The sequence below is a fragment of the Anas platyrhynchos genome, chromosome 28, assembly GCF_047663525.1.
Source record: "Anas platyrhynchos isolate ZD024472 breed Pekin duck chromosome 28, IASCAAS_PekinDuck_T2T, whole genome shotgun sequence".
Classification (NCBI taxonomy): domain Eukaryota; kingdom Metazoa; phylum Chordata; class Aves; order Anseriformes; family Anatidae; genus Anas; species Anas platyrhynchos.
Genome location: NC_092614.1, coordinates 5851261 through 5878183, shown reverse-complemented (window position 1 = coordinate 5878183; position 26923 = coordinate 5851261). Strand labels below are relative to the sequence as shown.

The 26923-nt window shown below is 48.9% G+C and overlaps 2 protein-coding genes across 4 annotated transcripts; one reads left to right on the top strand and one right to left on the bottom strand.

Moving 5' to 3' along the window:
* Nucleotides 1-89: 89 nt before the first annotated feature.
* DNAAF19 (dynein axonemal assembly factor 19) lies at nucleotides 90-5699 on the bottom strand. Of its 3 annotated transcripts, none has more exons than XM_072028699.1 (4): nucleotides 5681-5699; nucleotides 4695-4948; nucleotides 2642-2774; nucleotides 90-748 (listed from the first exon to the last, which is right to left on the bottom strand). In XM_072028699.1, the coding sequence occupies exons 2-4, from the start codon at nucleotides 4835-4837 to the stop codon at nucleotides 278-280; spliced, it is 747 nt and encodes a 248-aa protein (XP_071884800.1). In that variant the 5' UTR covers nucleotides 4838-4948; nucleotides 5681-5699; the 3' UTR covers nucleotides 90-277. The 3 variants fall into 3 exon arrangements, with proteins under 3 accessions (XP_071884800.1, XP_071884799.1, XP_038024748.2); XM_072028698.1 differs by lacking the exon at nucleotides 5681-5699 and adding an exon at nucleotides 5459-5552; XM_038168820.2 differs by lacking the exon at nucleotides 5681-5699 and adding an exon at nucleotides 5473-5552.
* Nucleotides 5634-26923, top strand: EFTUD2 (elongation factor Tu GTP binding domain containing 2). Its single transcript, XM_027445303.3, has 28 exons — nucleotides 5634-5790; nucleotides 6027-6132; nucleotides 6788-6953; nucleotides 7387-7465; nucleotides 9709-9784; nucleotides 10056-10121; nucleotides 10336-10371; nucleotides 11281-11371; nucleotides 12498-12580; nucleotides 13065-13231; nucleotides 14304-14428; nucleotides 16088-16151; nucleotides 16339-16429; nucleotides 16826-16961; nucleotides 17240-17367; nucleotides 18126-18319; nucleotides 18667-18778; nucleotides 18993-19133; nucleotides 19669-19770; nucleotides 20605-20687; nucleotides 21832-21918; nucleotides 22200-22326; nucleotides 22782-22869; nucleotides 23372-23490; nucleotides 23989-24083; nucleotides 24327-24480; nucleotides 25462-25569; nucleotides 26193-26923. Exons 2-28 carry the CDS (start codon nucleotides 6028-6030, stop codon nucleotides 26286-26288), a joined length of 2919 nt encoding a protein of 972 aa, XP_027301104.3. The 5' UTR covers nucleotides 5634-5790; nucleotide 6027; the 3' UTR covers nucleotides 26289-26923.

The following is a 26923-nucleotide window of genomic DNA, read 5'->3' as shown; positions in this document are numbered from 1 at the left end:
CTCTCGTTTGTTCTCCCCATCTAAGAGATTCTCACAGAATTGTGCTGTGAGGACACTCTGCCCCAGAGATCACAACGTACACAGAGTCCTCTCTGTAACTAACTTTTATTTGGCAGAACTATTGCTCTGGATGACTCCCAGGTACAGGGAAATGTACAGCAACACTCCAGAAGTATCTGAATTACCCTTAACTATCTCACACAGTATTTGATGCCAATGCCAAGCCGTAAGCCTCTTTTCCACTCTGCTTCTGCATGACCCTGGTGCTTCTGCTCCTTCAGCTGACTTGGTAACATTTCATCAGCTCCATCATTATCCTTTCCTCAGCTTCCTTTTGCAAGCTGGTGTCTGTGAGGTGGGCTTCCCTCTCTGCTTTGCAGCTGTCTGGGCCACTAAAGTGGCCAGGGGTCCAATAATCCCTGCTCATGCTCTGCAGCTTCCTAAACAAATCCCTGGTGCTCTCCTTCTCCGAGTCACTCAGAAGATCCACATTTAACCCAAAGCGCTTGGTGCCAGAAAGGCTCTGTAAGATCTGAAGGACAGCATCTCTGTCTTCATGACAGATGTTCTCTGCCAGCACAGCAAGGAATTCACCCAGGAGGCCAAAACCCAAGTCAGCCTGAAAGATTCTGCCCAAGGCCTTCCCTTCGAGCTTAAGCAAAAGCTGGTATTTTTCTTTTCCGCTTTTTAAGCATCTGCGCCAATCTCGGTAAAATTCGGCAGAGGTTCCAGGCAGTTGATCCAGCTCCTGAAGGAAAAAAATAATTGTCAAGTTCTTTCTGTTTTGTTCCCACTTGAAGATTTTTACTCCCCCCTCATCAGTCTGTGGGTGTGTCTGACAGATGCTTTTAATACACGCTTTGATAGCACAAAGGGCTGCGTAAAGCTTGTGAGGTAACAAAACATGCAGAAAGATGAAGAAATATCAGGTTCATCAAGCCCAGAAGACACCAGAAAACTTAAGAGGAAAATAAAGGAAGAATAGGTGAGACCTGAAGCACAGTGTAGATGAACACAGACCATCTGTGGGGTAATCCAATCCTTAACCAAAACCAAACACACTAAACACTCTCCTGGAACTGCAGTAGTTCAGCAAAAAACCTGTCTCCATCTTGAGCACCATCAGGCAAATCAAACAGGTGAGCAGATAAAAGATAAGGGGCATAAAACCCATAAAATACACTGATGACTCTAACATACTGTCTTGCAACATACTGCATTCATACAAGCCTCAGACTAGAAGAGAGAGCCAAGCTCAATGTGGCATCTCAGATAAAAGCAAATCCTGTTTTATACAATATGTAATTGAACTGCTGAACTCACCACTGCTGACTTAACTGATGCACAGACTGAAGAAGGATTAAAATGTTTAGGCTTTTATACAGATAGTGAGAACAAGGCACAGCAACATCAGGCTGTGTCTAAACACAAAATGCAGAAGCCCTGGAGATCTGAGCCCAAGCACTAATGGGATTAGGAACAGAGTTTGCTCTGGGGAGATCTCTGCTCACTCCAAGCAAATACAAAGCTGCCTAGAAGAGCTGCAAAAGGATGTCATAATAAACAGGCAAATGAAATTCACTGTCAAAAAATTCATGCAATGCTTGTGAGAAACATCCATGCAAAACATCTCTGGCTAGGGAAACGTCCAGTGACAGACTCCACTGTAGCTGCCATCAAGCAGGTAAGTCTCACTGTCATCGTGTCACTGGGCTAACGGGAGTCACCACAGATATTCTTTCGAAAACATCAGCTCATTCTCAGCAGTCGTCAAAATGGCAAAGCCCATATTGGGAGCTAATAGGAAAGCAACTGAGAATAAAACAGAACAATTGTTTTATATCTCTATAAATCCAGTGGGTGTCTGAGCCTTGGATGCTGACTGCAGTTGGGCCCCTCGTATCCATACGAGATAACGCAGCACCAGGGAGAAGGGAAACAAAGGCAATGGAAGTGTAAAACGCCTTCCATATCAGAAGACATCCAACTAACCAGGACTCTCCAGCTTGGGAAAAGTCCGCTGAAGGGAGCAGGAAAGACGTCAGTCAAATCACAAATGGCCTGGATATAAAAGGTTTTGTCACCGTTTTCCACAACCGAAGAACTAAGGGGAGCACCCAATGAACTCATCAGGCAGCAGGTTTAAAACGAAATAGCACTTTTCTGTATCATGCATAATTAAACCGTGGGGTGAAAAAGAATTGGCTACATTCACAGAAGATGCGTTATCTGCATCTATTAAGCGTGATGATCCAGATGCACAGCCTGGCTCCCGGGCTCTAAACTGCAGCCAGCTGGAGGAGTACGGTCAAGGGAGGGCACTCTTCCCCAAGAATCTGTTACTGGCCACCGGCAGAGGCAGGGTATTGGGAGCTCTGGCCCGACGCTGTGCAGCTGGTCCTACATTCCCACAGGGTTGAAGCAGCTTTTCCTTGAAGCAGCTGGTGCAAGCCCTTACCAGCCACAAAGCAGGGGCCAAGACTGAGCCCTGTGGTTATCTAACTCAGTGTACCTGGGGATTTTGAGGGCTTGTTCACATGTAGAAATAATTCTGAATAACTCTTGTGCTTTAAAATAATGCTCAAATTATTTTGGAGTAATTTTTAGATGTGGACAAAGTCCCAGAAAGCATCTCCCTTACCTGGGGTATCTCCACGTCACCGACTTGCTGGCCCTTAGTGTGGCCTGCACAAGGGTTCCACAGCACGTTTCTCTTGTTCCCCATTTTGTCCTTTTTCTCTAGAGGCTTCAGGTGTGATGCCAGCACGATGTCCCTGCAGGCAACAGGAAGGGGACAGAAGACCAAAAGCTTTGAGGCTGCACTCCTCCGCAGTGCCTCCTGCCAGGCAGACCATTTCCTCAGATCATGGGGCATCAGAGAGGGATCAGAAGAAAAGACAAGACAGCACATGGGACACTTGACAGGCACATCCTCCTCACACACTCCATATTAACCCAGCCATCAGGCCCAACGAGGCAGGAATTGCCCTGTAGGCTGCCCTGCTGTTGAGCACCGTGGTTCCTGCCCGACACGGGCAGGGCGCTGCCAGTTCAACCCAGCAGCTCCTGGCAGAGCCAGGGCCCAAGGAACTGGCAGGACACTCTTCTCCTGCTCTTTTCTTATGGTACAGTGAAGCTTTTGTGGTGTTGGGCCCCCCACAGGACAGACCCTACAATCCTACAGGCCCTAAGGATTGTTTTGTAGCTTGCAGAACGCCGGACAGGTACGTGTTTGTGGATTCATTTGAAGCGCCTCATTACACTGATGCCTACGACTACCTACAGCAGCCAGGACTCAGTGGCTCACTTCGTTCTTCTCACCCCATGGGATGAACATCTGAGCCCACAGCCCCCCCAGCGACCAGCGGGAGATCTTTGAAGGAGTCCAGGTCCCTGCTGCTACACCGGCAGCCTTCACTGGTGAAGACGCTGCACCCACAGCGAGGAGCTGCTCTGCCGCCTCCCTCGGATGGCTCCTAGCTGCTAACGCGACGGTTGCATTGCAGATTTTCTGTACTGAGCAGGAGTGTGATCTTTGATCGTGCTCTAGCAGCTACACTGACAAAACTGCAGCAGGGAATCCTTCTACAGGGACTGGGGAGAAAGTAACAGGAAAAAAATGCCATAAATGCCATTTTAAACTTTCTCCCTTTCACAGATCCAACAGTGTGACCAAATTCCGGCAGGATGAGGCCATGAATGCAATTTGCTCCGCTCCTGGATAAGCCTGGTCAGAGCCCTGGATCTGTCTGCAGATCTTTCTGCATATGTCAAGGGATGGGGACTTGTGCAAGGAGGGCATTAGGAGCACTGCTCCTCCAGGGAGCATCCCTGACATCCCTGGATCATAAATCTGTTCCCAAACCGCCTCGGATGATGGGCTTTGGAGCAAGAATACACCTAGGTGGGTGCACCACCCTGTCCTTCCACACCACCACCACCAACTGGGGCTGGAGGAGTGGGAGGGGAACGGGAGGTCAGGACGGGCTGCCAGGAGCTGTGCTGCACCAGGCAAAGCATCGCAGCGGGGTAAACCCAACGCCTTCGGGTAGCTGGTTTGCCACAGACCAGTGCCTCGGACTCGGCACAACGCTGGTGACAGCGAGTCGGCAAGAGACTTCTAGGCTGGTACAGCTGAGATCTTAGCAGGCAGGAGTTAAGCTGCCAATTTTTTCAGCCACCCTTAAACAAGACCAGTTCTCAGATCAGCGCTTTGTGTCACAGGGGCCACAGAGTTTTCAAGCACCCTGGGGTCCCTGAAGCCAGGTTTACTGCACCGCCAGGCCATGCTCAGAGCCACCCAGGGCATAAAGCGCACACAGGGAGCTCGGGAGCGAAGGGTGCCTTTTGGAGCCTTTTGGAGCCTTTTGGAGCCTTTTGGAGCCTTTTGGAGCCTTTTGGAACAAGGTGTAAGCTCAGAAGCAGCTGGGTGACCCCAGCAGCCTGTGGTGAGTTTCCATCTGTGCTACAAGAGGTCTAAAAATTCACCACCACCCCCTGGGGGCTGCGTCAGCACCGTGTCCGGAGCACCTGGCACCAAGCAGAGCCTCCGTGGTGCCGAGATGTGACACAACCCGCTCGGTGCCAAGGCCAGGGACCGCAGCTAACGAATCTCCACGGGGTACGGAACAATTCGGATCCTCCCTCAGGGTGTCCTGGGGATGGTGATGCGCGGGGCCAGTCCTTGGCCGGACCTGAACTCCTCGTAGGAGCCGACCCGCTGGCGCACGGCGCGGAACTTGGCCTCGTCCTCCCTCGCGTGCTTCTCGTCGGCCGCCAGCGCCGCCCGCAGCTCCCGGTGCAGCGCGCCCAGGTCGAGGGCTCCGTCCGCCTCCATCGCCCTGCGGGGCTGTGGGCACCCAGAGCGGGCAGGGAGCTCCTATCGCGACAGGCACGACCGGCCAGCTGTGGGGGCAGTGACTCCTGTTGCCGCAGCCTGGCTGAGCACCTCGATGGCAACACGGATCCCTGTTACTATTGCAATAGAGCCCTACAAGGTACGTGGCTGCCCCCAGAGACCCCACTCCTATCGCGACAGCCCCATGAGACCATGCACAGACAGCAACGGGGACCCCACTCCTGTTGCGACAGCCCTGCAGGGATGCACGCACGGCCACCCACCCTCCCTCCTGTCGTGATAATCCTGCCACGCTGCACACCCCAGCAACCCCACTCCTGTCGCGACACCCTCGGTGGGCACTGCACCCACCGCCCCTGCCCCCTGCCTCCCTCACTCCTGTCTCGGCAGCCTTGCTGGGCCACGCAGCCCGGCACCCTCACTCCTGTCGCGACAGCCCCACCGGGCTGCGCTCCCCAGCACCCTCACTCCTATCGCGACAGCCTCACCGGTCTCTGCACCCTGCCACCCCACCCCCCTCACTCGTATCGCGACAACTTTGCCAGGCACTGCACCCCGGCACCCTCAATCCTATCACGACATCCCCACCGGGCTGCTCACCCCACCCCCCTCACTCCTATCGCGACAGCCCCGCCGCCCGTGCCGAGCTCCCTCCCGTTGCCATAGCGCCCGGCCGCGTGGCGCCAGGCCCCGTGGGGCTGCCCGGGCCGCGCCTGACACAACCGGGGCCGGCCCCCCCCGGTCCCCCCCGGTCCCCTCCGGTCCCTCCCGGTCCCCCCGGCCCCGTCTCGCCCCGCGCTGCCCGCGGGACCCCCCCGGTACCGGGCTGGGCCCGTGCCGGTGGCTGCAGGCGGCGGGGGCAGCCCCGGGGCCTTCTGTGGGGCTGGCGGCGGCGCCAACGGCCTGGGCGGCGCGGCGGGGAGAGACGGAGGGTACCGGGGGGACCGGGGGGACCGGGGGGACAACGGGGGGACAACGGGGACCGGGAGGGGGGTACAGGGCTGGGGGGACCGGTGGGCAGCGGGGTTCCGGGGGTACTGAGGGCATAGGGCCGGGGGTACCGGGGTACCGGGGGTACCGGGACAGGCCCGGGCCGGGCTCCCGGGGGTCCCAGGCCGTGTCCCCGGGGCTCCGTGGCCCCCCTCTGAGCCCGTCCCTCCGCCCCCAGCATGGACACGGATCTGTACGACGAGTTCGGGAACTACATCGGGCCGGAGCTGGACTCGGACGATGAGGACGACGAGCTGGGCAGGGAGGCCAAGGACCTGGACGAGGTGAGCGGGGGGGGCGATGTTCTGGCGTGATTCGCTGCCAGGACTGGGAGCTTTGGTGGTTCCAGTCACGTTTGGGTTTTTTGTGTGTGTTCAAAGGATCCGTGTGCTTTATGTAAGGTCTTTATCTGACCCCAATATGTGCCAATGCCGCTGCACTGTTGCGAGTAGCTCAGCTCCCTGGTGGCAAACGCTGTAAAGCTGCACAGATGTAGCAGTGAGGGACGTGGGCAGCGCTGAGGACAGCAGGGGCTGTGCTGGGCGACACCAGGGAAGGAGATGAAGAACAGCGGGTGCCCCTTCTTGTGTTAGAAGCCTAAAAGCGGGGTTTGTGTGTGCGGGGGTTGTGTTATGTGTGCCAGTGTGGCTCTGCCGTGTCTGTGAGTGAAGGGCAGAGCTGCTGCCTGCGCCGTCTGTTTGAAGCGGGGCCGTCAGCAGCAGGCACACGGTGGGGGGATGTGTGCTGCTTCCTGAGGGCATTTCTGCAGATTTCTCCAAAGCTGGTTGTGACGTGCCGGGGCCACCACATCTGGTGATTTCCTGGCTGCCTGTGGGTTTATGGCTCTCTGGATATATGATGCCAAGCACTTTCTGGGGCAGTTAAAGTTTATAGAGTGCTTCGGTGCCGGCAGAGGCTAATTGTGAACATTGCGTGCAGCTTGAGGATGATGACGACGATGATGATATGGGGGACCATGATGAAGACCACCCTGGGATGGAGGTGGTGCTGCACGAGGATAAGAAATACTATCCCACTGCCGAGGAGGTGTACGGGCCTGAAGTAGAGACGATAGTGCAAGAGGAAGACACGCAGCCTCTCACTGGTAAGTGGTGACAAAGCAGTGAGGTGGGTATGGGGTGAGGAGGACTTGTCATGGATCCTTGGAAAAGGGAAAATAACATTCCCTCTGATTCTCCCAATCAGTTTTAATGTTCCTTCTGAATTCCCTGTCTGCCCCAGGTCAAACTCTTCTGTTTGTCTAGCGATGCCCACATTTTAGCACTCTGGATTACTGCAAAAGCTAAGCAAACTGTCTTCTGAAAAACAGATATTGACAGATGCTGCAAAGATATTTAAAGAGAAATGAAAATGTGTTTAAGGCATCTCGTTTGATCCTCATAAAAAAATAAAAGAATCTGTCAGCTTTAAAAATGTGTTTCTGTCTGCAAATATCCCTCTTCAGCATGACTGTTTCTGAGAGTGTTGGGTTCAGGTCACTGATAACAGCACTGCATTGTTCTTTCTCTTGTTTTCAGAGCCTATTATTAAACCTGTGAAAACCAAAAAGTTCTCCTTGATGGAACAGACGTTACCGGTCACTGTCTATGAGATGGAGTAAGTAACACGTAGAGTTTTAAGCGTGTACTTTGGATAAAGCCATCTGTGCTGCGATTTCCTCGCTTTTTGTTGTTTACAGGCAAAGGTAGGGAGTCAAAAGGCTGTGTGCTGTATGGAGGAGGAAGCTTACAAGGGGCAGTGGGTTTGTTTCTTACTAACACCAGCAATGTAATGGAGTGCAGCTGTTTCCCAGAATTTGAACCAAAAAGAAGAGTAAGAAAGTCCAAGGCTAAACATTTTACAGTTAATTTGCCTCCCCAGCAGGCAGCATAGTGCAGTTATCTGACACTAGAATGTAAATCTTTTCTCATCTCAGCAGCTGATAGAAAGCTTGGCGGTTGGAAACCTTTGTGTTTAGATTTGCCGAACACAAGTTTTCCTGACTGGCTCAAGAAGTATTTATTCGGTTGGCATGGGGCACGCCTCTTTCTCCTACACCCAAAAGGGACATTTTGATTTCATCCCAGTGCATGCAGGCTTACAGCTGTCTCAAATTCATTCCTGTCTCTCCTGGAGGAGTTTCCAGGGAGAATTTGTCTGCTGCTGGTTGCACAAAAGCCACTGTCAAGCTGTGTGTGGGTCAGTGCAGGCTGCTCAGCCAAGCTGCACTGCTGTGCTTGATGGTGTCTGCTGGTTGTACCCCACAAAGCAGCCCCTGGTACACCAGGAGAAAATCTTTGGGGGGGGGGGGGGGAGAGAAAAAAATCCAAACAAATTTAAAAGTTGAGATTTTGGTAAAGAATAAAAACACTTGTTTACCTTGTCTATGAAAATATACGATCTTATTATTGATGCCTAGGCACTGCATTCTGCTGATGGGTGGAGGGGTTCTGTATCCACGTTCGTGGTGTTTCTGTGTGCTGTTTTCTGTTTGAGGATGGGCAGACTGAGTTGTGCGAGTATTTTGCTAGGCTGGTGTTTCAACCCATGCACTGCTTCGTGGGTACTCAGAGCTGTTTCCAGTTCTCAATAGCTGTCTTCAAGTGTTGATACCAAATCCAGATGCGGGCTTAGTAGCAGTTCCCGGTATGTTGAGCAGACCCCAACATGAGCAGTCCTTTATACCTCCAAGGATCCTGTTATCTTTTGGCAGCAAAATTTCCCTGGATTTCATACACAGATGCCCTGGACTGTTCTGAAACGGGCTGTCCCCTTTGTTATCGGTATGGCTGTGTTCATTGACCAGGGAGATTTTCAGAATAGCCAGATGTAAAGCAAACAGTGTGCTTGGTCTTATTTTTCTAAGCAGACGATTTTGCACTTGGTCGATGGCCTGTACTCTTCATTATCTGCTGCTTTTCTGAGTCCTGTGTCCTCTGCGTGTTCCTTCAGTAATGAATTCTTCTTCTGTTCGTTGATATAAATGGTGACGATGGGGCCAAGAGGAAGTCCCTGTGGGACTTAACCAGAAACCTGCGAGCTTGGTATTGATTTCACATTTAGCCTTGTTTTAAGACCAATAAGCAAGCTTTTAATCTGTATTGTTATTGATTTTTGTATTTTTTTTAGCTCTTAATCAAAATCTCGTATGCTAAGAAGTCTGCCGCATCAGAGAAAATTAAAGGAGTTTTAAAAAGGAGATTATTTGACAGGACTTAATATCTACAAACCCATAATAATTGATACTTGTTTTATAGCTTCCCGTTATTTTTTAGAGTAGCTGCTAATTTAGGATCTCAATTATATTTTGGGCAGGATCTATGCAGAAGTGACCAGTCCATCATTCCCTAGCTCAGTTGCTGATTCTAAAAACATTTAAATTCCATTACTGTTTCCTTGAGTCCCTGGGGTTGTCACTGTTCTAAGACCTGAAAATCAGAATTAATCGTCTGTGGAGCCCTGTGGCCATCTTTTAAAAATGTGTGGGGTGCTTGTTATCCACCCCTGTGATTTAGTTGACTACCTGCCACTATTTGAGCGGAAGTATTTCATCATCTGCGTACATGGATGTGACTTTTGCTCTAATACTGACTAGAAGAGAAGGAAGATATTCAGTAATACTTCATCACTGGCAGTTTTACCAGCTCTGTCTCCTCCCACCCACTGCCATCTGTCTAACATTCCAACTCTCTTGTCCTCCCCATCTGGAAAGTGGGATTCTTCCTCCGCAGGGCATTGGCAGAATGAAAGTTTGGAGAAGATTTGGAGGGACCTCGGATAGAAAGCATAGCTGAAATGGCACCTACTTTTCTTAGACGCAGCAGAAGCCTCCAACAGTCTTTTGTGTTTCATTTCCCCAGTTTCCTGGCAGATCTGATGGACAACTCGGAGCTAATTCGAAATGTGACTCTGTGTGGGCACCTTCACCATGGCAAGGTAGTGTGAATATCCAAAGTTTGTTGGGTGGTACTAACCATCTCTCTTGCTTGCTTTTGCTCTTGCTCTTTTGACCCCCTGATTTCTGTGGCAGCATTCTCATTCTCTGGCTGATCCTGTTGCTCTGCAGTTATTTGTGGCTTTTATTTCAGCCATGTGGAAATAGTTCTGTACTCGCCTTTCTCTGTACCGCACAGGAGTGATGGGCTCATTTGTATTCGTCTGTTTGAACATGGTCACCTCTTTTTTCTTACAATCTGATATTTTTCAGACTTGTTTTGTTGACTGCCTGATAGAACAGACGCACCCAGAAATCCGGAAGCGCTATGACCAGGATGTAAGTGAGCTTTCAGCATGTTCCTGCCTTTGGATCATATGTGGGGAAAAGGTGGTTTTGTGATCAGAATGTAGGGCTGGAAAACCAGAGTACAGTCCTAATTCTGGCTCTATTTTTGCCATGCTAACCATATATAGAGAGTTATCACATCCTGTTTCAAACGTAGTTTTTGATACAAAATTGTGATATTCTGACTTTTGTTTTGTATTTGCAGCTTTGCTACACCGATATATTGTTCACAGAGCAAGAGGTAAGTGAGCCTTGCAGAACAGGCAGTGATTTTTTGCAGTTGTCTTATGCTTTACGCACAGTTAATTGCTGTAGACAGTTTCTTCCTCTTTCTTTTATCACCTTTATATGCCTTCTACATTTAGATTATTTTCTTTATCAGTAAAATGATCTTCTTCTCTTGGCTTTGCTTTAGTAAGGTCCCTGGTGGTCCAACTTTCTTCCAATTCCTGCAGTCCTCATCTCCGTGTGTGATTTTATTTATCTACCTGCGTAAAGCTGATGATCTGCACTGGAGTTATCCCAACATACCTGGTTGTAGGCAACTATAACCATTGTCTTTGAGGGAGAGAGGTGGAAGGGGTTTGCAGCAGTGGTGGATAAGGAGAAAAACTGAAGTCAAAATACATATTTCTCCTAAGTTTCTTTTGATGGGAAATCTTAGCTGGGTGCTTTGATTCCATGTGGTGTGGCACGGATAGGAATTTTATTTAGTCCTGCTCGCTAGATATTGTCATGGCCAGAACAATCCTTTGAAGCATTGCTTTCTCTTCACCTTACTGCTGTGCTCTATACTCTGTATGATTAAATCTTGTGCTTTGAGGTATAACTTGATAGCAGAAGAAGGGTGAAAGCACAGAAAAATATGGATCTTCTGTCTCTGGCATTGCATATTGTAATTCCTTAGCTGGAGTCAGCACAGCCTGTGTGGCCCAGGAGTGGTAGCTCACCAGTCTGAGCTGGTGTGGGTGGGGGAGCCGGGCTGGGCAGTGCAGTGATCTGAGGTTGCTGCTCCCTCCCTGTAGGAAGAGATTGTGCTGGGTGGATGTTTACTACTTTCAGTCCTTTTGATTAATTTATCCTTGTTCATCTTTTACATGGTGATTTTTCTTTTTCTTTTAATTGATAATCCTGCTTTCCTGTCTTTCAGAGGGGAGTAGGGATCAAGAGCACACCAGTGACTATTGTTCTGCCAGACACCAAAGGAAAGTCTTTTCTCTTCAACATCATCGACACTCCAGGTGATTGTATAATCCTGAAAATCCTGGTTTGGGATGCACTTAGCTGAAGGCAGCTTGATGTGTGAGGCAGATATATGACCATGTGACTCAAGGTTTCTCTCATTAATGAAACTCCTTGGTCCTCTGGGCAGTGCCATGGGTAGGAGCAGAACAGCAAAAACACATACAGCTCAGTGGTTAATGAGAGCCTTCAAAGAACTGTTATGTTGGATTGTGGTGGGTCTGTGTAGCATTGGCTCTCAGAAAAACAAGGTGAGAATCTATACCCTGAAACTTCACTGATGATCCACCTGGAAATGGCACTTAAGTGCAATGAAGCTCTGGGAAGTTTTTTAAGATGGAACCCTGTGCTTTGTTTTGTTTTTGTAGATGATTTCAGTCCAGTCCTGGGACCCAAGCCTTTCACTAATTTCTTTCTTCAGAAATCACTTCCAGCCATAATGACTGTACTGCTGGCTCGTAGCTTGGCTTGTGTTTCTGATTAGTGGGCACAGTGAAGGTTAATGGGGCTGAAAATGTTTGCCTCTAGTATATGGGAAGCACACGTAGAATTACATTTTCTAGGTACCAGTGTGCACAGTGTGGACAGTGGCTTTCTCAAATGCTGTTGCCCACTGTTCCTTCAAGGAGTTCTCTCAGTCCTCTGACAGGTTCCTGTGGGGGGATGTAATCGCAGATCAATGTGCTGCAGGAAGCTGAGGCAAAATTTTAGGAGGGTCCTGGGACACATCTTTTGAATTACAGCTAAAGCTAAGAGAAGTTAAAACACAGGAAGATGGGAGAGAAGGGCCTCTGTTCTCTGGTGGAGAGCAATCTCCCTCCTTTTCTTGAGGTACTTGCACAGGGTTGTGAGAAACACAATAACAAATGTGAGGAAAAGAACTTGTTCAACTAGTTGTTGTGGTTAGTCTCAAAAAATGACATTAAAACTGAAGCAAATCCCTACGCAGAGCTCTGCAGCCACTCCTGAGTCACTGTCCAAGGAGGAAGCACTCTTTGTTCTGCCTCACTGGATACTGGTGACCAGAGCAAGCCACAGAGCTGAGGGGTGGCTTTCCTGCCTCTCTGATGCTGGGATCAGGGTTGAGCTTACTCTCATTCTCACCTCTGTTTTTTTTTTCTGAAGGTCATGTCAATTTTTCCGATGAGGTGACAGCAGGCCTTCGTATCTCAGATGGTGTTGTGCTTTTCATTGATGCAGCTGAGGGGGTGAGTGTCAAGTTCTGCCAGAGGTTCACTGCAGACTCTTCCAGTGGAGTCCTTGATCTTGCTTTATCATGAAGGCCCGGAATGGGTTCTACTTTTGGTACTGAAGGGTTTCTGAAGGACAGTTTGAGAAGGAAATGTTTTTCAGCCAAATCAGGGAGTCAAGCCTCCAGCTTCTGTTGCCAGGTTGGGCATGACACATGTGACCTGTAGGCTGATTCCCTAAGTTGTTTGCATCTCTATCTCCATAATATCTAAAATTGAACAGGTTATTTATATCAGAGATGTCCAAGGGGCAGGATTCAAGGAATTTGGTTGGGTTAGCACCTAATTCTAAATCACAGGAAGATCAGCTCATTGCTGATGGCTGAGCTCAGGCTTTTCTACAGGCTGCAACCCTGCCTGTAAGGGTCACTGCCTGTCATGCCCTAGATAGCATTTTGTGGAGGGCTTTTGCTAGGGTGTTTGTGCTCATTGTTCCCCGCAGGTGATGCTGAACACAGAGAGGCTGATCAAGCACGCGGTGCAGGAAAGACTAGCAGTGACTGTGTGCATCAACAAAATAGACCGCCTGATCCTGGAGCTGAAATTGCCCCCTACAGATGCCTATTACAAACTCCGGCATATTGTAGATGAAGTTAACGGTCTGATAAGGTATGTGCTTGGGATGGTGTGTTAGTAGCGCTTGCTGTCCCTGTTTCACTGCAGATGCTTTTCTTTGGGAGCCCTGCGTGTGTGAAAAGTCTCACGAGCTTGTCTCTTAATACGTTAAATCATAGAAAATGGGACGAGAAGAAGCAGTGGAAGTTCATCTCAGATTAGGCAGGATTGGCTCCTGTTGTATGACTTCTGATAGGCTTCATAGCATCAGCACTTTTTTCCCTATTACAAAGTATGGAAAGTGGACATAGGGCAAGAGGGGGGAAACTTCTGTGTTCCCAAATGTCTCAAATACCCTAAGAAGTCCAGGCCGTATCCCAAACAGTAGGCTGAAATGTCTCAGAGCTCCTAAAAGTTATTTACAAAATTAAAGGGAATTTGCTGTCCCAACCCCTAAACAGAGGCCATAATACTGCTGTGGTCAAATCTCCTTGCAAGACCCCCTCAGAGAAGGGAGGGTCATCTTCTCTAACCTTGACAATTGCAAGACTTCGTTTCTGTGGGTTCTTTTGCCACTCAGGTGACTTTCTTAACAGTATTCAGTTTGTGTTGGCACTGTAGCTTGGATAACCCCAAAGTGAATTTGCACACGAGCTCACTTGCATGCTTCTGTTGAGTCACTACTGGCATGATGCAGCTCGTAGCAGGATAATTCATCCTGTTTAACATGCCTGTGAACTCATTAAAATTGTTTCGGTTCAATTCTGTCCTTGTTATTTGCCTTGTATTATTTTTTCCCTTGGTTGACTGACTTTGCTGGCTTTTTAGGGGAAGAAAAACTCTACCTGATAAACAATACAGAGCACTTGTGCTGATAATTTTTTAGTTCTAGGTCTTTAAATATTTCTTTGTGTGCAAATGTTTTGAAGCTCATAGTCATAATATGATACTGATCCTGAAATTCCAACAGGTGAGCATGTTGCAGCTGGTTTTAAGCCACTGTTTGGCAACATAAAATCCTTACCTATCACATACTGCTATTTGATGTGGGAAATAGACTTAAGTGTCTTTCTTAGTTCATAACACTGATGTTTTTTTCTTGTCTCTAAAAACTGTCTCCTCTCAGCATGTATTCCACCGATGAGAACCTCGTTCTGTCTCCCCTTCTGGGGAACGTGTGTTTCTCCAGTTCACAGTACAGCATCTGCTTCACGCTGGGATCTTTTGCAAAGATTTATGCAGACACATATGGTGAGGATTATCCAGAAACCTTGTATGCTTTAACATCTCATTTCCTAGCCTTTTTTTTGTTGAGGTTTTCTGCTTCAGCTTTCACCGCATGTAGATATGTATAGCCAATATATGCACTCTTGAACTTCAGAAATAGAGAAGTACTGCAGATCTGAGCCCCAGATAACATTATTGCAGTCTTTCCAAAAATATAATCCTAACTTATTTTTAAGCAAATGTTTTCTCCTGACAAATATTTCTGGAGTCAGAAGTCAGTGTTTTATATGTACTCTTAAGCAGAAAAAGCAACTCCTGCTATGGCAGTTGAAGGCAAGTGTATGCCTTGCACTCTGCCTACTTATCAGAAGAGCTCAGAAATGAAGCAGTTAAGCTCTGCCTGCCTTTTCCCTGAAGTCTCCAGAGTCTGAGACTCAGCTGCAGCCAGGCGCAAGCTTGGCCCACAAGGTTTTGCACTCTTGCCCTTTGGTCTTTTTTAAGAAACTGTCTTTTTTCAGCCTTTGATTTAATTTTCTGTTCCCCAGGTGCCCACTCAAGGCAATCTGCCACTTGTAAAGTGGGCCTTTTGCTTGCATTTGCCAGCTATAGAGCCAAGATTTTGAAGTCTCACATTGGGAATTTAGGGTGATCTGTAGGAGCAGTGAGCAGGGGACAAGGATGTTGTAGAGCAGCTGGCCTAGCTCTTGCAGAGAAGTTGGCCCAAGGGAGGAAGAAGTTGTAGAGGTCAGAGACTGATGCACCAGGGCTATCATGCGTCTTCATGAGTTTGGAGAAATAAATGATCTCCATGGGCATCACAGAATTAACTCAGTGCCTGCTAGGATGATACCCCTTCTTTTGGGGACTGATAAAGCATGCAGGCACAGTCGGTAGGAGATGTCATCCATGTGGGGAAGACATGAGCTGAATGGTACCTGAAGTCAGTAACTTTTGATTGTGGCCACCAGGGATTTTATGTACAGCCACCACACTTCAAATAACATGAGTTATAGTAGTTTAACTGTCAAAACCGCAGCCACCATGAAATTTCTTATGCTTGCACATCTGCCCACAGCAAAAGCTTGTTTGGAAACTGCTGTAAATTATCACCGCTGTCTTATTATTTGTAAATCCACCATGACAGCTAAGCACTTCACTATTCCTTCCGCGCTTGGGTATTTGGCTATGCACTTAACGCATCAGCTGAAAAAGAGAAAAGAACCTGGAGATGTTCAGCAAGGCAGAAAATGCTTGTGATAAGCCTGCGGGGCAGATGGGGTGTGAGCCATCCCAGCACCTTGGCACTACATAGTCAGGTTGCACTGTTAACATTTGGAAAATGAAGCAGATGTAACTGGGTTCCTGCAGCGCAGAGTCTGTCAGGCCAGCTCTTCTCAGCTCTAACCTTGTGTATAATCAAGACAACTGAAATGCTCCTGGGAAGCAAATGAGTGAGCCCACGGTGTACCTGGGCTGCTGGTATGGTCCTCAGTAGACTGTTTTCTCTGACTAATCTCCCCAGATCAGTGTTCAGTCACTTATTCAGAGTTGGTACCAAGTGTTTGTTCACCAGCATTGCATTGAATCCTCAGGGTTGTTGTAAAAGGCAAAAACCAAAGATTTGCAAAATGAGAGAAATACAGTGTTATTTAAAAGTCTCTTGTCATTTGCCTTTTCCTTTAGGAGATATCAATTACCAAGAGTTCGCGAAGCGACTTTGGGGTGACATCTACTTCAATCCAAAGACGTAAGGAAGCTGTTTAAATGTCTATTACCTTATTGCTGTTTTTTTTTTTTTTTTTTTTTTGTCTCCTTCCTCTGTAAAATGTGTTTTAGGTGACCACCTGAGGTCCCTGCCAGCTTGAGTTGTCCTATGGTCCTGCGGTAGGTGCTTGCAGAGTGCTCTTCATTGCCCTCCTTTTGTCTCCCAACAGACGGAAGTTCACTAAAAAGGCCCCAACTAGTAGCTCCCAGCGCAGTTTTGTGGAGTTCATTCTTGAGCCCCTGTACAAGATCTTGGCTCAGGTACGTGGTGATTTGTTCTTCCTGCAGTTCCAGACACGAGTGTTCAAGGACTGAGCACTAGGTGGTGGTGTGTCTAGTGCCTGTGGGGCTCTGGTCCCATTAATGCAGTGTGATCTTGTTGTGTTCCTGGGTTTGAACACACAGAAATGATGGGCATACCCTTGCAGTTTTTTCTTGCAAATATAGCCTTGTGTTTGTACAGTGAGGAGAACACCTTATGTTCTTTGTAATGTGCTCTGGTATCAGCCAAGTGATAATATGAGCCGGCCAGGCATTCTCATGTGAGCTCTAAAGCAGAGCAGCTGAGGGTGACAGGCTGGTGTGTGAGGGTGCCCCTGGGAGTTTGTGACTTGGACACCTGCAGCGAAGCTAACAGCGCTGCTCGTTGTCTTGCAGGTGGTGGGGGATGTGGACACGACTCTGCCTAGGACTCTGGATGAACTCGGCATCCACCTGACCAAAGAGGAATTGAAATTGAACATTCGACCGCTCCTGCGGCTTGTCTGCAAGAAGTTCTTTGGGGAATTCACAGGTAAATGCTGTTTGTCATCTCCTCTGCAATGTTCCCAATAGCTGAGTCTCACATGGGCTGAGTTTAAGGGCTGTGATGCAGCCATGGAGTGTCCACCTGCACAGATCCCTTCTCAGCTTTGCTTTTTCAAATATAAACCATTTGCCCAAAGGACAGTGGGCAAATCCCCTTTGCCGTGGGTGCAGTGCATTAGGAAAGGATTTGCCTTGTGTTTATTGGAGTACATTTCTTTCCTCTACCCTGCTTTATCGTGTTCTCATGAAGTATTACTTTTCCAGGCTTTGTGGACATGTGTGTGCAGCATATTCCCTCCCCAAAGGTGGGAGCCAAGACGAAAATCGAGCATACCTACACTGGTGGCGTTGACTCTGATCTAGGGGAAGCCATGAGTGAATGCGACCCTGACGTAAGGAAACTTTTCTGTTTTGTTCTGAGTGTCCAAAAGTGTGGCAAACATGCACTCCTTTCACTGACTTAACAGAGCAGCTGCCTCCTAGACAACCATCTGCACAGATTTGACTTCCAGCGTTTTGAAACCTCTCATCCGATACTGAAACAAATTTCTTCACTCTGAGAAACTTTAGCTGCCTGCCAGGGCAGCCCTTGAGAGATAGAATTGTTTGACAGTGTTCAGAGAAGATCAGAGGCTAGGTCAGGACTTCAGAGCACGTGGGAACTGCAGGGTGATTTCATGTCCTTCTGCCGTCTTTTTGTCCCTTTTCCGTGAAGTTTGATTCACTCTCAAACTCTGAGAAAACTGATGTGAATTAAACTGATAAAATAAGCCTACCTTAGCTAGTCAGCCTCTTTCATGTCAAAACCTTGCAAGACAATTCCTCTTCAAACCTAGCGTGCACTGAGCTCACGTTTAGAGTGGTCAAGAACCATCAAAGGCCAGCCCAGCAGCTGAGTGAGGAACTTGTGATTTTTTCTCTAGAGTCTGGAGAGAAAATTAATCTCTTATTTTAATGAGCTGTGGGGTCTCTGTCCAAGGCAACGAGATGTAAGGCTTCTAGGGGAAGGGAATTAAGTTGAAAGTGGCAAGTTGAAAGAAGTATTTCTAAACTCCATCCCCTGAATGGATTTGTATCTGTAAGTCCTACCATGCATGTGTCAATTTCCTGACTGCATTTTGAAAGGGTCTTCTTTCTCTTCCCTGGGAAGGGTCCGCTGATGTGTCACACGACAAAAATGTACAGCACAGATGATGGCGTTCAGTTCCACGCCTTTGGCAGAGTGCTCAGTGGTACCATCCATGCTGGCCAGCCTGTGAAGGTCCTAGGAGAAAACTATACCCTGGAAGATGAGGAGGATTCACAGATCTGCACTGTTGGACGCCTCTGGATCTCGGTGGCAAGGTATGGAAAACTCTGGCAATGTTTGTTTTTGAGAGAAGTCACCTGGAGTCGTTGCTGCAAGGGGCCCGAGGCTGACAGCAGTGAGCACTGCCGTGATGGAAGAGTAGATTTAGGTTAGGTGTAAGGAAGAAACTCTTCACTATGAGGGTGGTAAGGCCCTGGAACAGGTTGCCCAGGGACTGTGGATGCTCCTTCCCTGGAGCTGTTCAAAGACAGGTTGGATGGACCTTGAGCAGCCTGATCTAGTGGAAGGTCCTTGCCTTGTAGATGAACAAGAAAGATGACCTTTAAAGGTCCCTTCCAACTCAGACCATTCTATGCTGCTGTCATGCTCCCCTGCCTTTTAGGTATCACATTGAGGTAAACCGGGTTCCTGCTGGCAACTGGGTGCTGATAGAAGGCGTGGACCAGCCCATAGTGAAGACTGCAACCGTCACGGAGCCTCGAGGCAATGAGGAGGTACTGTGTGTGGCTGCTATTGCTTGGCTTTACAAGGAGTCAGGGGGCTGGAGTGCATCTTAAAAGCTCCAGTAGTGACGTTAAATAAATTTGGCCTGCCAAAGGCCAGGGCATGAGAGCATCTCATGAAAGGAGAATAACTCAAATGCTGTGTCAAACTCCACGGCCATCTAATGATGTAGAGGTTCAGCTCTTTGTCCTTATCTGATTTCAGGCTCAGATCTTTCGTCCTTTGAAATTCAACACCACGTCTGTCATCAAAATAGCTGTAGAGCCAGTCAACCCCTCTGAGCTCCCCAAAATGTTAGATGGTCTTCGCAAAGTCAACAAGAGTTACCCCTCGCTTACAACTAAGGTATTTTGGGTGTATGTGTGCTGTCTGTTTTTTGCTTATGTTATGGGATGCCTTGTAGGCTGATCTTAAAAATTATTTTTACTGTGGGTTGGTTTTGTTTGCTCTGGGTTTTTTCATGTGGTTGAAGTCTATCTCGTAAATCATGTGGAAATAGCAGAAAACTGTAAATTTGGCAGAAAAGCTCACACCTCACTGTGCCCAGGAGGCAGCTTTCTGCAGAGCACGTTATCACTTTCTGCTAGAAAAGGCTGGAGGTCAGTTTGCCACAAGTGTGGCCATGGCCTGGCGGTTATGATGGTTACTGGCAGTGCTGTTGCTGGGACTGGGGTGCATTTGGGTTTTGCTCCTTCCACACAATGTTAAGCCACTCTGTCTACTTGCATTGCTTGGGATCGTGCTTGTGGGAACTTTTCTTGGGTGCTCTGATCCCAGCTGAATTATTTACAGCTGATAAATCCTCAGGCTTATATAGGACTGGAAAGCAAGGGCCTGTGAGCAATAACACTGTAAGTTGAATCCTTTTCATATTTTTCAGGTGGAAGAGTCAGGGGAACACGTGATCCTGGGGACAGGGGAGCTCTATCTGGATTGTGTGATGCATGATCTACGGAAGATGTATTCGGAGATTGATATCAAGGTGAGGAAATGAGACAGGTGCCTTCCCAGCTAGGGAGGGATTTTGTTCCCCAAACTCGGAAGGACAGGAGGATAAACCTTGCCAAATGTACAAGGTGATTGCCTTCCTCTGATTCTTCCCCAGTGCGCGTTGAAGGGTTTTGGTGAGGTTTATTGCAGTAAGTTTCCTTGTGGCTTGCAAGTTGTAGAGAGGCTTCTCTGGTTGATACTCAAGAGCTTGTTCCTACCTTGGCTCTGCCATGTGTAGGCAGCCAGTCCTGTGGAACCCACTTGTACGGGAGGCGGTGAGGTTTGGCATATTCACAGTCCTGTGATAAGAGGACCAGGATGGGGGTAAGGGTCCCTTCATTGCCAGGAGCTGAGACTCTGTCATCAGTGCCAAGATCTGTTGTGCTGCAGTCAGGGTCCCTTTCTCCACTCGTCAGCTCTTCGATTTTGTCAGCTCTCTTGAAAATAAAAAGGGTTCTTAGGGTGCAGAAATAACTTAGACTGGTGTGACACAGGCTGTGACTGAGAGCCTGAAAACTGGGGTGTGTGACTATGTTCCAGCCCTTCCCTGCACCTCAGCCACTGCCTAGCTAACATCAAATAAATAAATTGAGTGTATTTTTTTCTACCTGGAATTAGATGAAAATATTTCTTGTTTGGAAGGAATTGCTAACACTTCTTGTACAAGCCTCAGCATTTCATATGAAATGCTGATTAAAATACTGCCAGATTTATTTTTTTTCTCTTGTATGTGTTCGGAGGTTTTAAACAGCCCTTTAAAACCAGAAAACATACTGGAAAACTGAGTAAAACAAACACCTCCACAAACCTGTTGCTGTTATTCCAGGTCGCTGATCCAGTTGTGACGTTCTGCGAGACAGTGGTGGAAACGTCCTCCCTGAAGTGCTTTGCTGAGACACCCAATAAGAAGTAAGAGCCCTTGGCACCCCTGGTGAGCTGGTCACTGGGGACAGGCAGATGGCGGGGTTTGTTGGAGATTTGGCTTCACCCCCCTCCAGGGGGTCTGTTCTCAGCTCCTGTTGGCCAAGCAAGTGGCATGTGCCTAAGCTGGCAGCCTGCTGAAGCCCTCAGTAACACCCTGAGTCCCAGGGATGTTTCTGTGCTTTTTTTTTTTTTTTTTCATAGGAATTTCCTCATAATGGAGGGAATAAAATAATCCTCCTTTCCTTTAACTGAGCTTCACACCCTCTCAGCAGTTTTGTGTTGTTTCCAAGACTAAGGGGTGTATTGGGATCCTAGAGCAGGTGCCAAAGAGCCCGGTGCTGCCTTCAGCAACACCCCAAACTTCACAAGCAAAAGTTTTATCTTTTATCTTTCTTAATCTCGAAATGAATCTGTTCCTTTATGGTGGTGCATTGGAGCCTTACAGTTTGGTCTTGTCTTCTTCCTCCAGCAGTGTGTTATGAGATGTACACGTTAGAGGGAGGTCTGGTGGGGAACGTAGGGCTGAATGACCAAATGAGTTTTCATGGCAATGATGATGTCATGCTGAAGATAGTTTTCCTTTGTTCCACTGTGTTTTCTGGTTCTTCTTGCCCTCCTTTGTTTTGATTTAGACTCTCCATGGTTGGCAACCTTGTTTTTGGGAACAGAAAGGTTCTAGTCTTAGGATAGTCCTTGAAGTGCTGTACATATGGAATGATTTGTTTTCGGAGCAAGATTACCCATTTGAGTGGGGTTCTCCAAGGCAACATCCCTTGTGTCTGATACTTGTCTGACACAGCTTATTCTGGCTGCTAGAGGCGTATTGCTTGCGCTATTGGCCTGCTTGGGCTTGGCTGTGCTTCCTTCCACAGCCTTTACAAGCGCTGGACATCTGGCGGGGGGATGGAGCAGTCCTGTCCTTTAGCAATCTGCTGCTGGAGATGAGCAGGCTTCAGAGAGCAGTTGTTGAGAGTGTGAGCTGTCTTTACAAGCGAGACAGTAACACTGAAAGACACGGATGGCTTCCTCTCCCTGGCTGTGTTCAAGGCATTGTGCAGTCCCTTAGGTCCTGCCAATTACTGCCATTTCCATCATTCCGTGGACTAATTGCAACTGTCTCTCTTCTCAGGAACAAGATCACAATGATTGCTGAGCCTCTGGAGAAGGGACTTGCGGAGGACATTGAAAATGAAGTGGTCCAGATAACGTGGAACAGGTGTGACCAATTTGGGGAGAGCAAGAATCCTTCTAGAAGGGGATAATTGGGGAGACGGGGAATGCTGGGATCTACAATATCAGACAGCCCCTCAGCAGGGGTCCTGTGTCCAATATTGCTACTGCTAGTCCACAAGCATCCCTGCCCCAGCAAACATTTTGCATTCAGGTTAAAAAAAAAAAAACCAAAACATTTTATGCGTGAAGAGAACAGGTTTATAAATATGTTGTGAGTGCAATGCAGAGACCTGTTTCCTGAACTGTCTTCTGTTCTTCTATCAGAAAGAAACTGGGTGAATTCTTCCAGACCAAATATGACTGGGATTTGCTGGCTGCCCGTTCCATCTGGGCCTTTGGGCCAGATGCTACTGGCCCAAACATCCTCGTAGATGATACGCTACCCTCAGAGGTGAGAAACACAGGCACTGGGGTTGTATTTCAGTGAAACATTTGTCCTTTGGTGTCCAGAGGTGACAGTTTCTTCTAGGACCTGCAGCAAGGTCCTAAGGCTGTTGGAGTACTTGATGGTTTGCCATATCATCTCAGATCTGTTGGACTTCTACCATAGTCATACCATAGGCTAGTAAACTTCCTGTTATTTTTCAAGCTCTGCTATTTGGGCCAACATCCTCAAAACTGGCAACTGAACGGCCTGTCTTTTGGGATTACCAAAACATGGACTCTTAATTTATAACTATAGATGCCAAACTCTGAAAGTGGTGATGTTCCTGAACTGTGAGAGAGAGTATAGGGGGATATGGCTGCTTCTCTAACAACTGACTTTTAAACACTGGGGTCTGTCTGTTACTGCCTCACGATGCACATTTGGTCTCTTAAGCAGTCATTCCATCTGTCTGTCTGTAGGTGGACAAGGCACTGCTGGGCTCTGTGAAGGACAGCATCGTGCAGGGATTTCAGTGGGGGACCAGGGAAGGGCCTCTCTGTGATGAATGTAAGTAGCACCTGGGTAGAAGTGGAGCTAACAAGATCAATAAATTCTGCCATCTGTAAGCACTCAAGTGATTTTGCAGTCCCTCAGTGGCCGTTCCATTCACACGCCACAGCTGGGGACAGCTCTGGGAACGAGTGAGGGAGATAACAGAACCTCCCCCTTTCTCCCTGCTGTAGCTTCCACCTGGGCACTGACACTTGGTGCCTACCTGCAAACCAGGGGCTGCTAGCAGGCAGCTTGACTCTGCCCCTCATACAGTTCTGGTGCAGACAGCTGAGCACCCTGCAAGATTAGCTGCTGAACTGCTTCTCTTGAAGTGTGCAGGGTTAGGACGTGGTCATGCTTTCCCTGCTGGAATTAAACTTAGGAGAACTTTCTCTGGTGGCTCTAGCTCTATACTGGGATCTGTGGGGTTTGTGTCTCTGGGGATGCATGGCTGGTGCTGGTATGGCAAAGAACATCCCCCCTCGAGTCACTTGCTGTCATTTTTTCCCTTCCTCAGTGATCCGTAATGTGAAGTTTAAGATTCTGGATGCGGTGATTGCTCAGGAGCCCTTGCACAGAGGCGGAGGACAGATCATCCCAACGGCACGGAGAGTGGTGTATTCTGCTTTCCTGATGGTGAGGACTATGCTGTGTGTGACAAAGACCGAGCTTCGTGCTGTGCTTGCTCCCATGGGGTCTGGCAGGGTGGAGGCTCCAAGGACTGCAGGGTGCACACCTGCTGCAGTATGTGCCCCAAGGATGTCGGTTTAAACTGACTCATCCATCCATTAATGCTTCCTGTGCCCTTTCAGGCTGGCAGGTTTTACAACTGTTCATGTTGAAGTCTGGCTGGAAACCTGCTTGCATCTGCTCTGCCTCCCGTTTCCCTAGTGTTAGACATGTAGGGGAAGGGGGCCGTGGGGGAGAGGGAAGCACACCAGTCACGGACAGAAAGAGAACAGCTCCATTCAGTGTCTGTTTGGGGTTTGTTTGGGCACCCCTGGGACAGGAGGAACCCTTTCATCCCCAGTCAGGCGCTGTGTTTGACCAGAGTGTGCCAGCCTCTGACTCACATGAGCCACATCATGTTGGTGCTGCTGTAGGCTCAGGCGTGGTGCCCTTTTCTCCCCACAGGCCACCCCTCGCCTGATGGAGCCCTACTACTTCGTGGAGGTGCAGGCCCCTGCTGACTGCGTTTCTGCGGTGTACACGGTGCTGGCCCGGCGGAGGTGAGCTGCTCTGACCAGTTGCCGTCGAAAAAAATGCTTGTCTGTGATCTGGGTTGCTGGAGACATTTACAGTCCTGGCACATGCTAGTTTTAAAGTGAGAGGAGAGGGTGAAATCTATACAAAGCGATAGCTGAAAGTTTTTCCTTGGCTGATCCCAGCCCCATACTGTGTGGGATGGGGATGGCCAGGATCACATATAGAAGGGGACATAGAGGAAGACTGATCTTTTGACTTTTGGGCAGAGGCCACGTGACACAGGATGCTCCGATCCCGGGTTCCCCTCTCTACACCATCAAAGCCTTCATCCCAGCCATTGATTCCTTTGGGTTCGAGACAGACCTGAGGACCCACACGCAGGGACAAGCATTCTCGCTGTCTGTCTTCCACCACTGGCAGGTGAGTCCATGTGCTCGTGAGATGGGGAAGAGCAGCGTGGTAGGACCAGGCACCAGGTTGTGCAAGGTGCTCTCAGTAGAGCTTAGTGCCACAGCGTACACTGGGTAGGTGAACTTCTCTGGAGATTATTCTCAGACGATCTCAAATGCAGGCATTTGGGAGCTGGTGGAGACTTTGTACGCCAGCTGTTAAGTGTCTGCCAGAAGCCAGCATCTTTGTTCCAGGTTACATCTATTTGCCCTAGCTGGGCAGTGCAGAATGCTGCTGCGTGCTGAGCATAAAGGTCCGTTAGTGCCTGGGGACAGGGCATCCTCAGCCAGCAGGAGGGAGCTCTTCGGGTGCACGCAGCTCTCTGCAGCTGGGGGAGCAGGGCTTGAACTTGTCTGTCTGCCCTGAGACAGATTGCCACAGTTCAGTTTCACCTTTCAGAGAAGGCTTTCTAACCCTACAGAAGACAGGGTTTGGGACAGAATACTGTGGTGTGGCCTCTTCCCTATCTGGGGCAGAGTTTTGTGGGAGCTACCACACTGAGCCTGTGAGACACACAGCTACGTGTGGTGCATCCAGGTGGGAGCAGCAGCGTTCTGAGCCCCAAGGCTGGTCAGGATGTAAAAGCCAGAGGCTTAGCTCTGACAAGGTAAATGTGCCTGGTTTCTTGAGGGGGTAGCACTGATGGGGACCCATGTGGGTTATTCTGGTTAGCAGGTTTTTAGAGGTCTTAGAGTACGACGGCAGGCGGAGAAGGTGGGATGTGTTCTTGGCTTGGATTAGCAACACCATATTAGTGACTCCTCACAGGAACGATCGCAGGTGGTGATGTGACAGTTTTCTGTGCCAGGAGAACAGATGCCATGTTGGGGCTTTGTAACGCCAAAGCTGGAGGTGTCTGTGGGACCCAGGGGTGTTTCCTCTTGTAGTTCAGGCTCTCCTGGAGATTAAACCAGCCTCCAGCATTTCTCTCATGCCCTGGTCCTGTTTCAGATTGTGCCTGGTGACCCCTTGGACAAGAGCATCGTCATCCGACCCCTGGAGCCACAGCCAGCCCCACATCTGGCCAGAGAGTTCATGATTAAGACCAGGCGCAGGAAGGTATGGCTGGGCGTGATCCCTGGAGCATCCCTCTGTCCGTCTGTAGCAGCAGCTGAGCTGTTGCAGTGTTGGACATGCCACATCCCCTCTGTGTTCCCAGAAAGGACCGACATCCCTTGTGCCTTGGGACTTCCGTCACTCTGTGCCTTGTGCTGCCTGTTGGTGCCTGTGATGGCCCCATGAGCGCACTGAGCTGACAGCAGCCCCAGCCAAAGCGGGGTCGTACAGCATCCAGTGAGCCCTGTTCCCTCCCCAGTGTCCTGTGGTGGCCTGATTTAGCCTATCAGTCCCCCAGAAAAAGGAGCAGCTCTTTTCTGTGCTGCTTTAGTGAGGGGGACTGCTGAGGGAGCAGAGAGAATCAAGTTCCAGCTGGGGCAGGCAGTGAGCTGCTGTGTACATATGCTCAGCAACAGGAACCGCCTGTTGGCAGCTTCCTGAGAGGGGAGGTGTGTTTGTTAGGTGTTATCTGCTGAGTAGCACCTGGCGCCTTGCAAATTCTCCTGTCGAGCCTGAAAACTGCTCTTACTGTGGGACGCCAGGGCCTTTCGATGGGATCTCTGCCAAGATGGCTGCATGGGTGCTGGCGTCCAGAGGAATAACCCAGGTTTGTGGTTGCTCTGCAGGGCTTGAGCGAGGATGTGAGCATCAGCAAGTTCTTCGATGACCCCATGTTGCTGGAGCTGGCCAAGCAAGATGTTGTTCTCAACTACCCCATGTGAACGTGCTGCATCAGCTGCTGCCTTGTGAGGGCTGACATGAGCCCTGGCCAGCATCTGCCTGTCCTTCCCTATCCCCACTTGCCCAGCCCTGGCTCCTGGATGCTTGAGGCAAGCGGGCAGCTGCCCCTCAGGTTGCTCTTTAATAACTGTAGAAGTTTTCTAGGGCATTTGTGGACTGTGTGCTTAGGGTCTGTCCCATACAGGGATCAGCCCAAGGCACTGATGCTTTTTGTATTATTAGAGTTCAGCCATTGTGGCCTCCAGCAAGATTTTCCCTTTGAATTTGCTCTCTCCAGGCACACACGTTGTCCTTGTGCTACAACAGAGCTGTTGGAATATAGTGTTAACCTCAGTAGGGGCTGAGTGTAAGCACGCGTCAAGCATTTGTGCTGGGGTCAGCTCCTGGCTGTGCTTCTGATAACGCTGCCCCCCTCCAGGTTGCTGTCAGGATGTTTTTTTTGTTTTTGTTTTCCTCTGAGCAAATCCTGTCTTTGGGCAGCTGAGGAAGGTGGAGGTATGGGGAGGAGGGGGTGTTTCTACCAGCCTCTCCAGGAGAAGCAGCAAGTGTGGATTTTACCTTTTTTGTACATGTTTTTTCAACCCTTATAAACATTTCATACAAACTTTAAACCAGA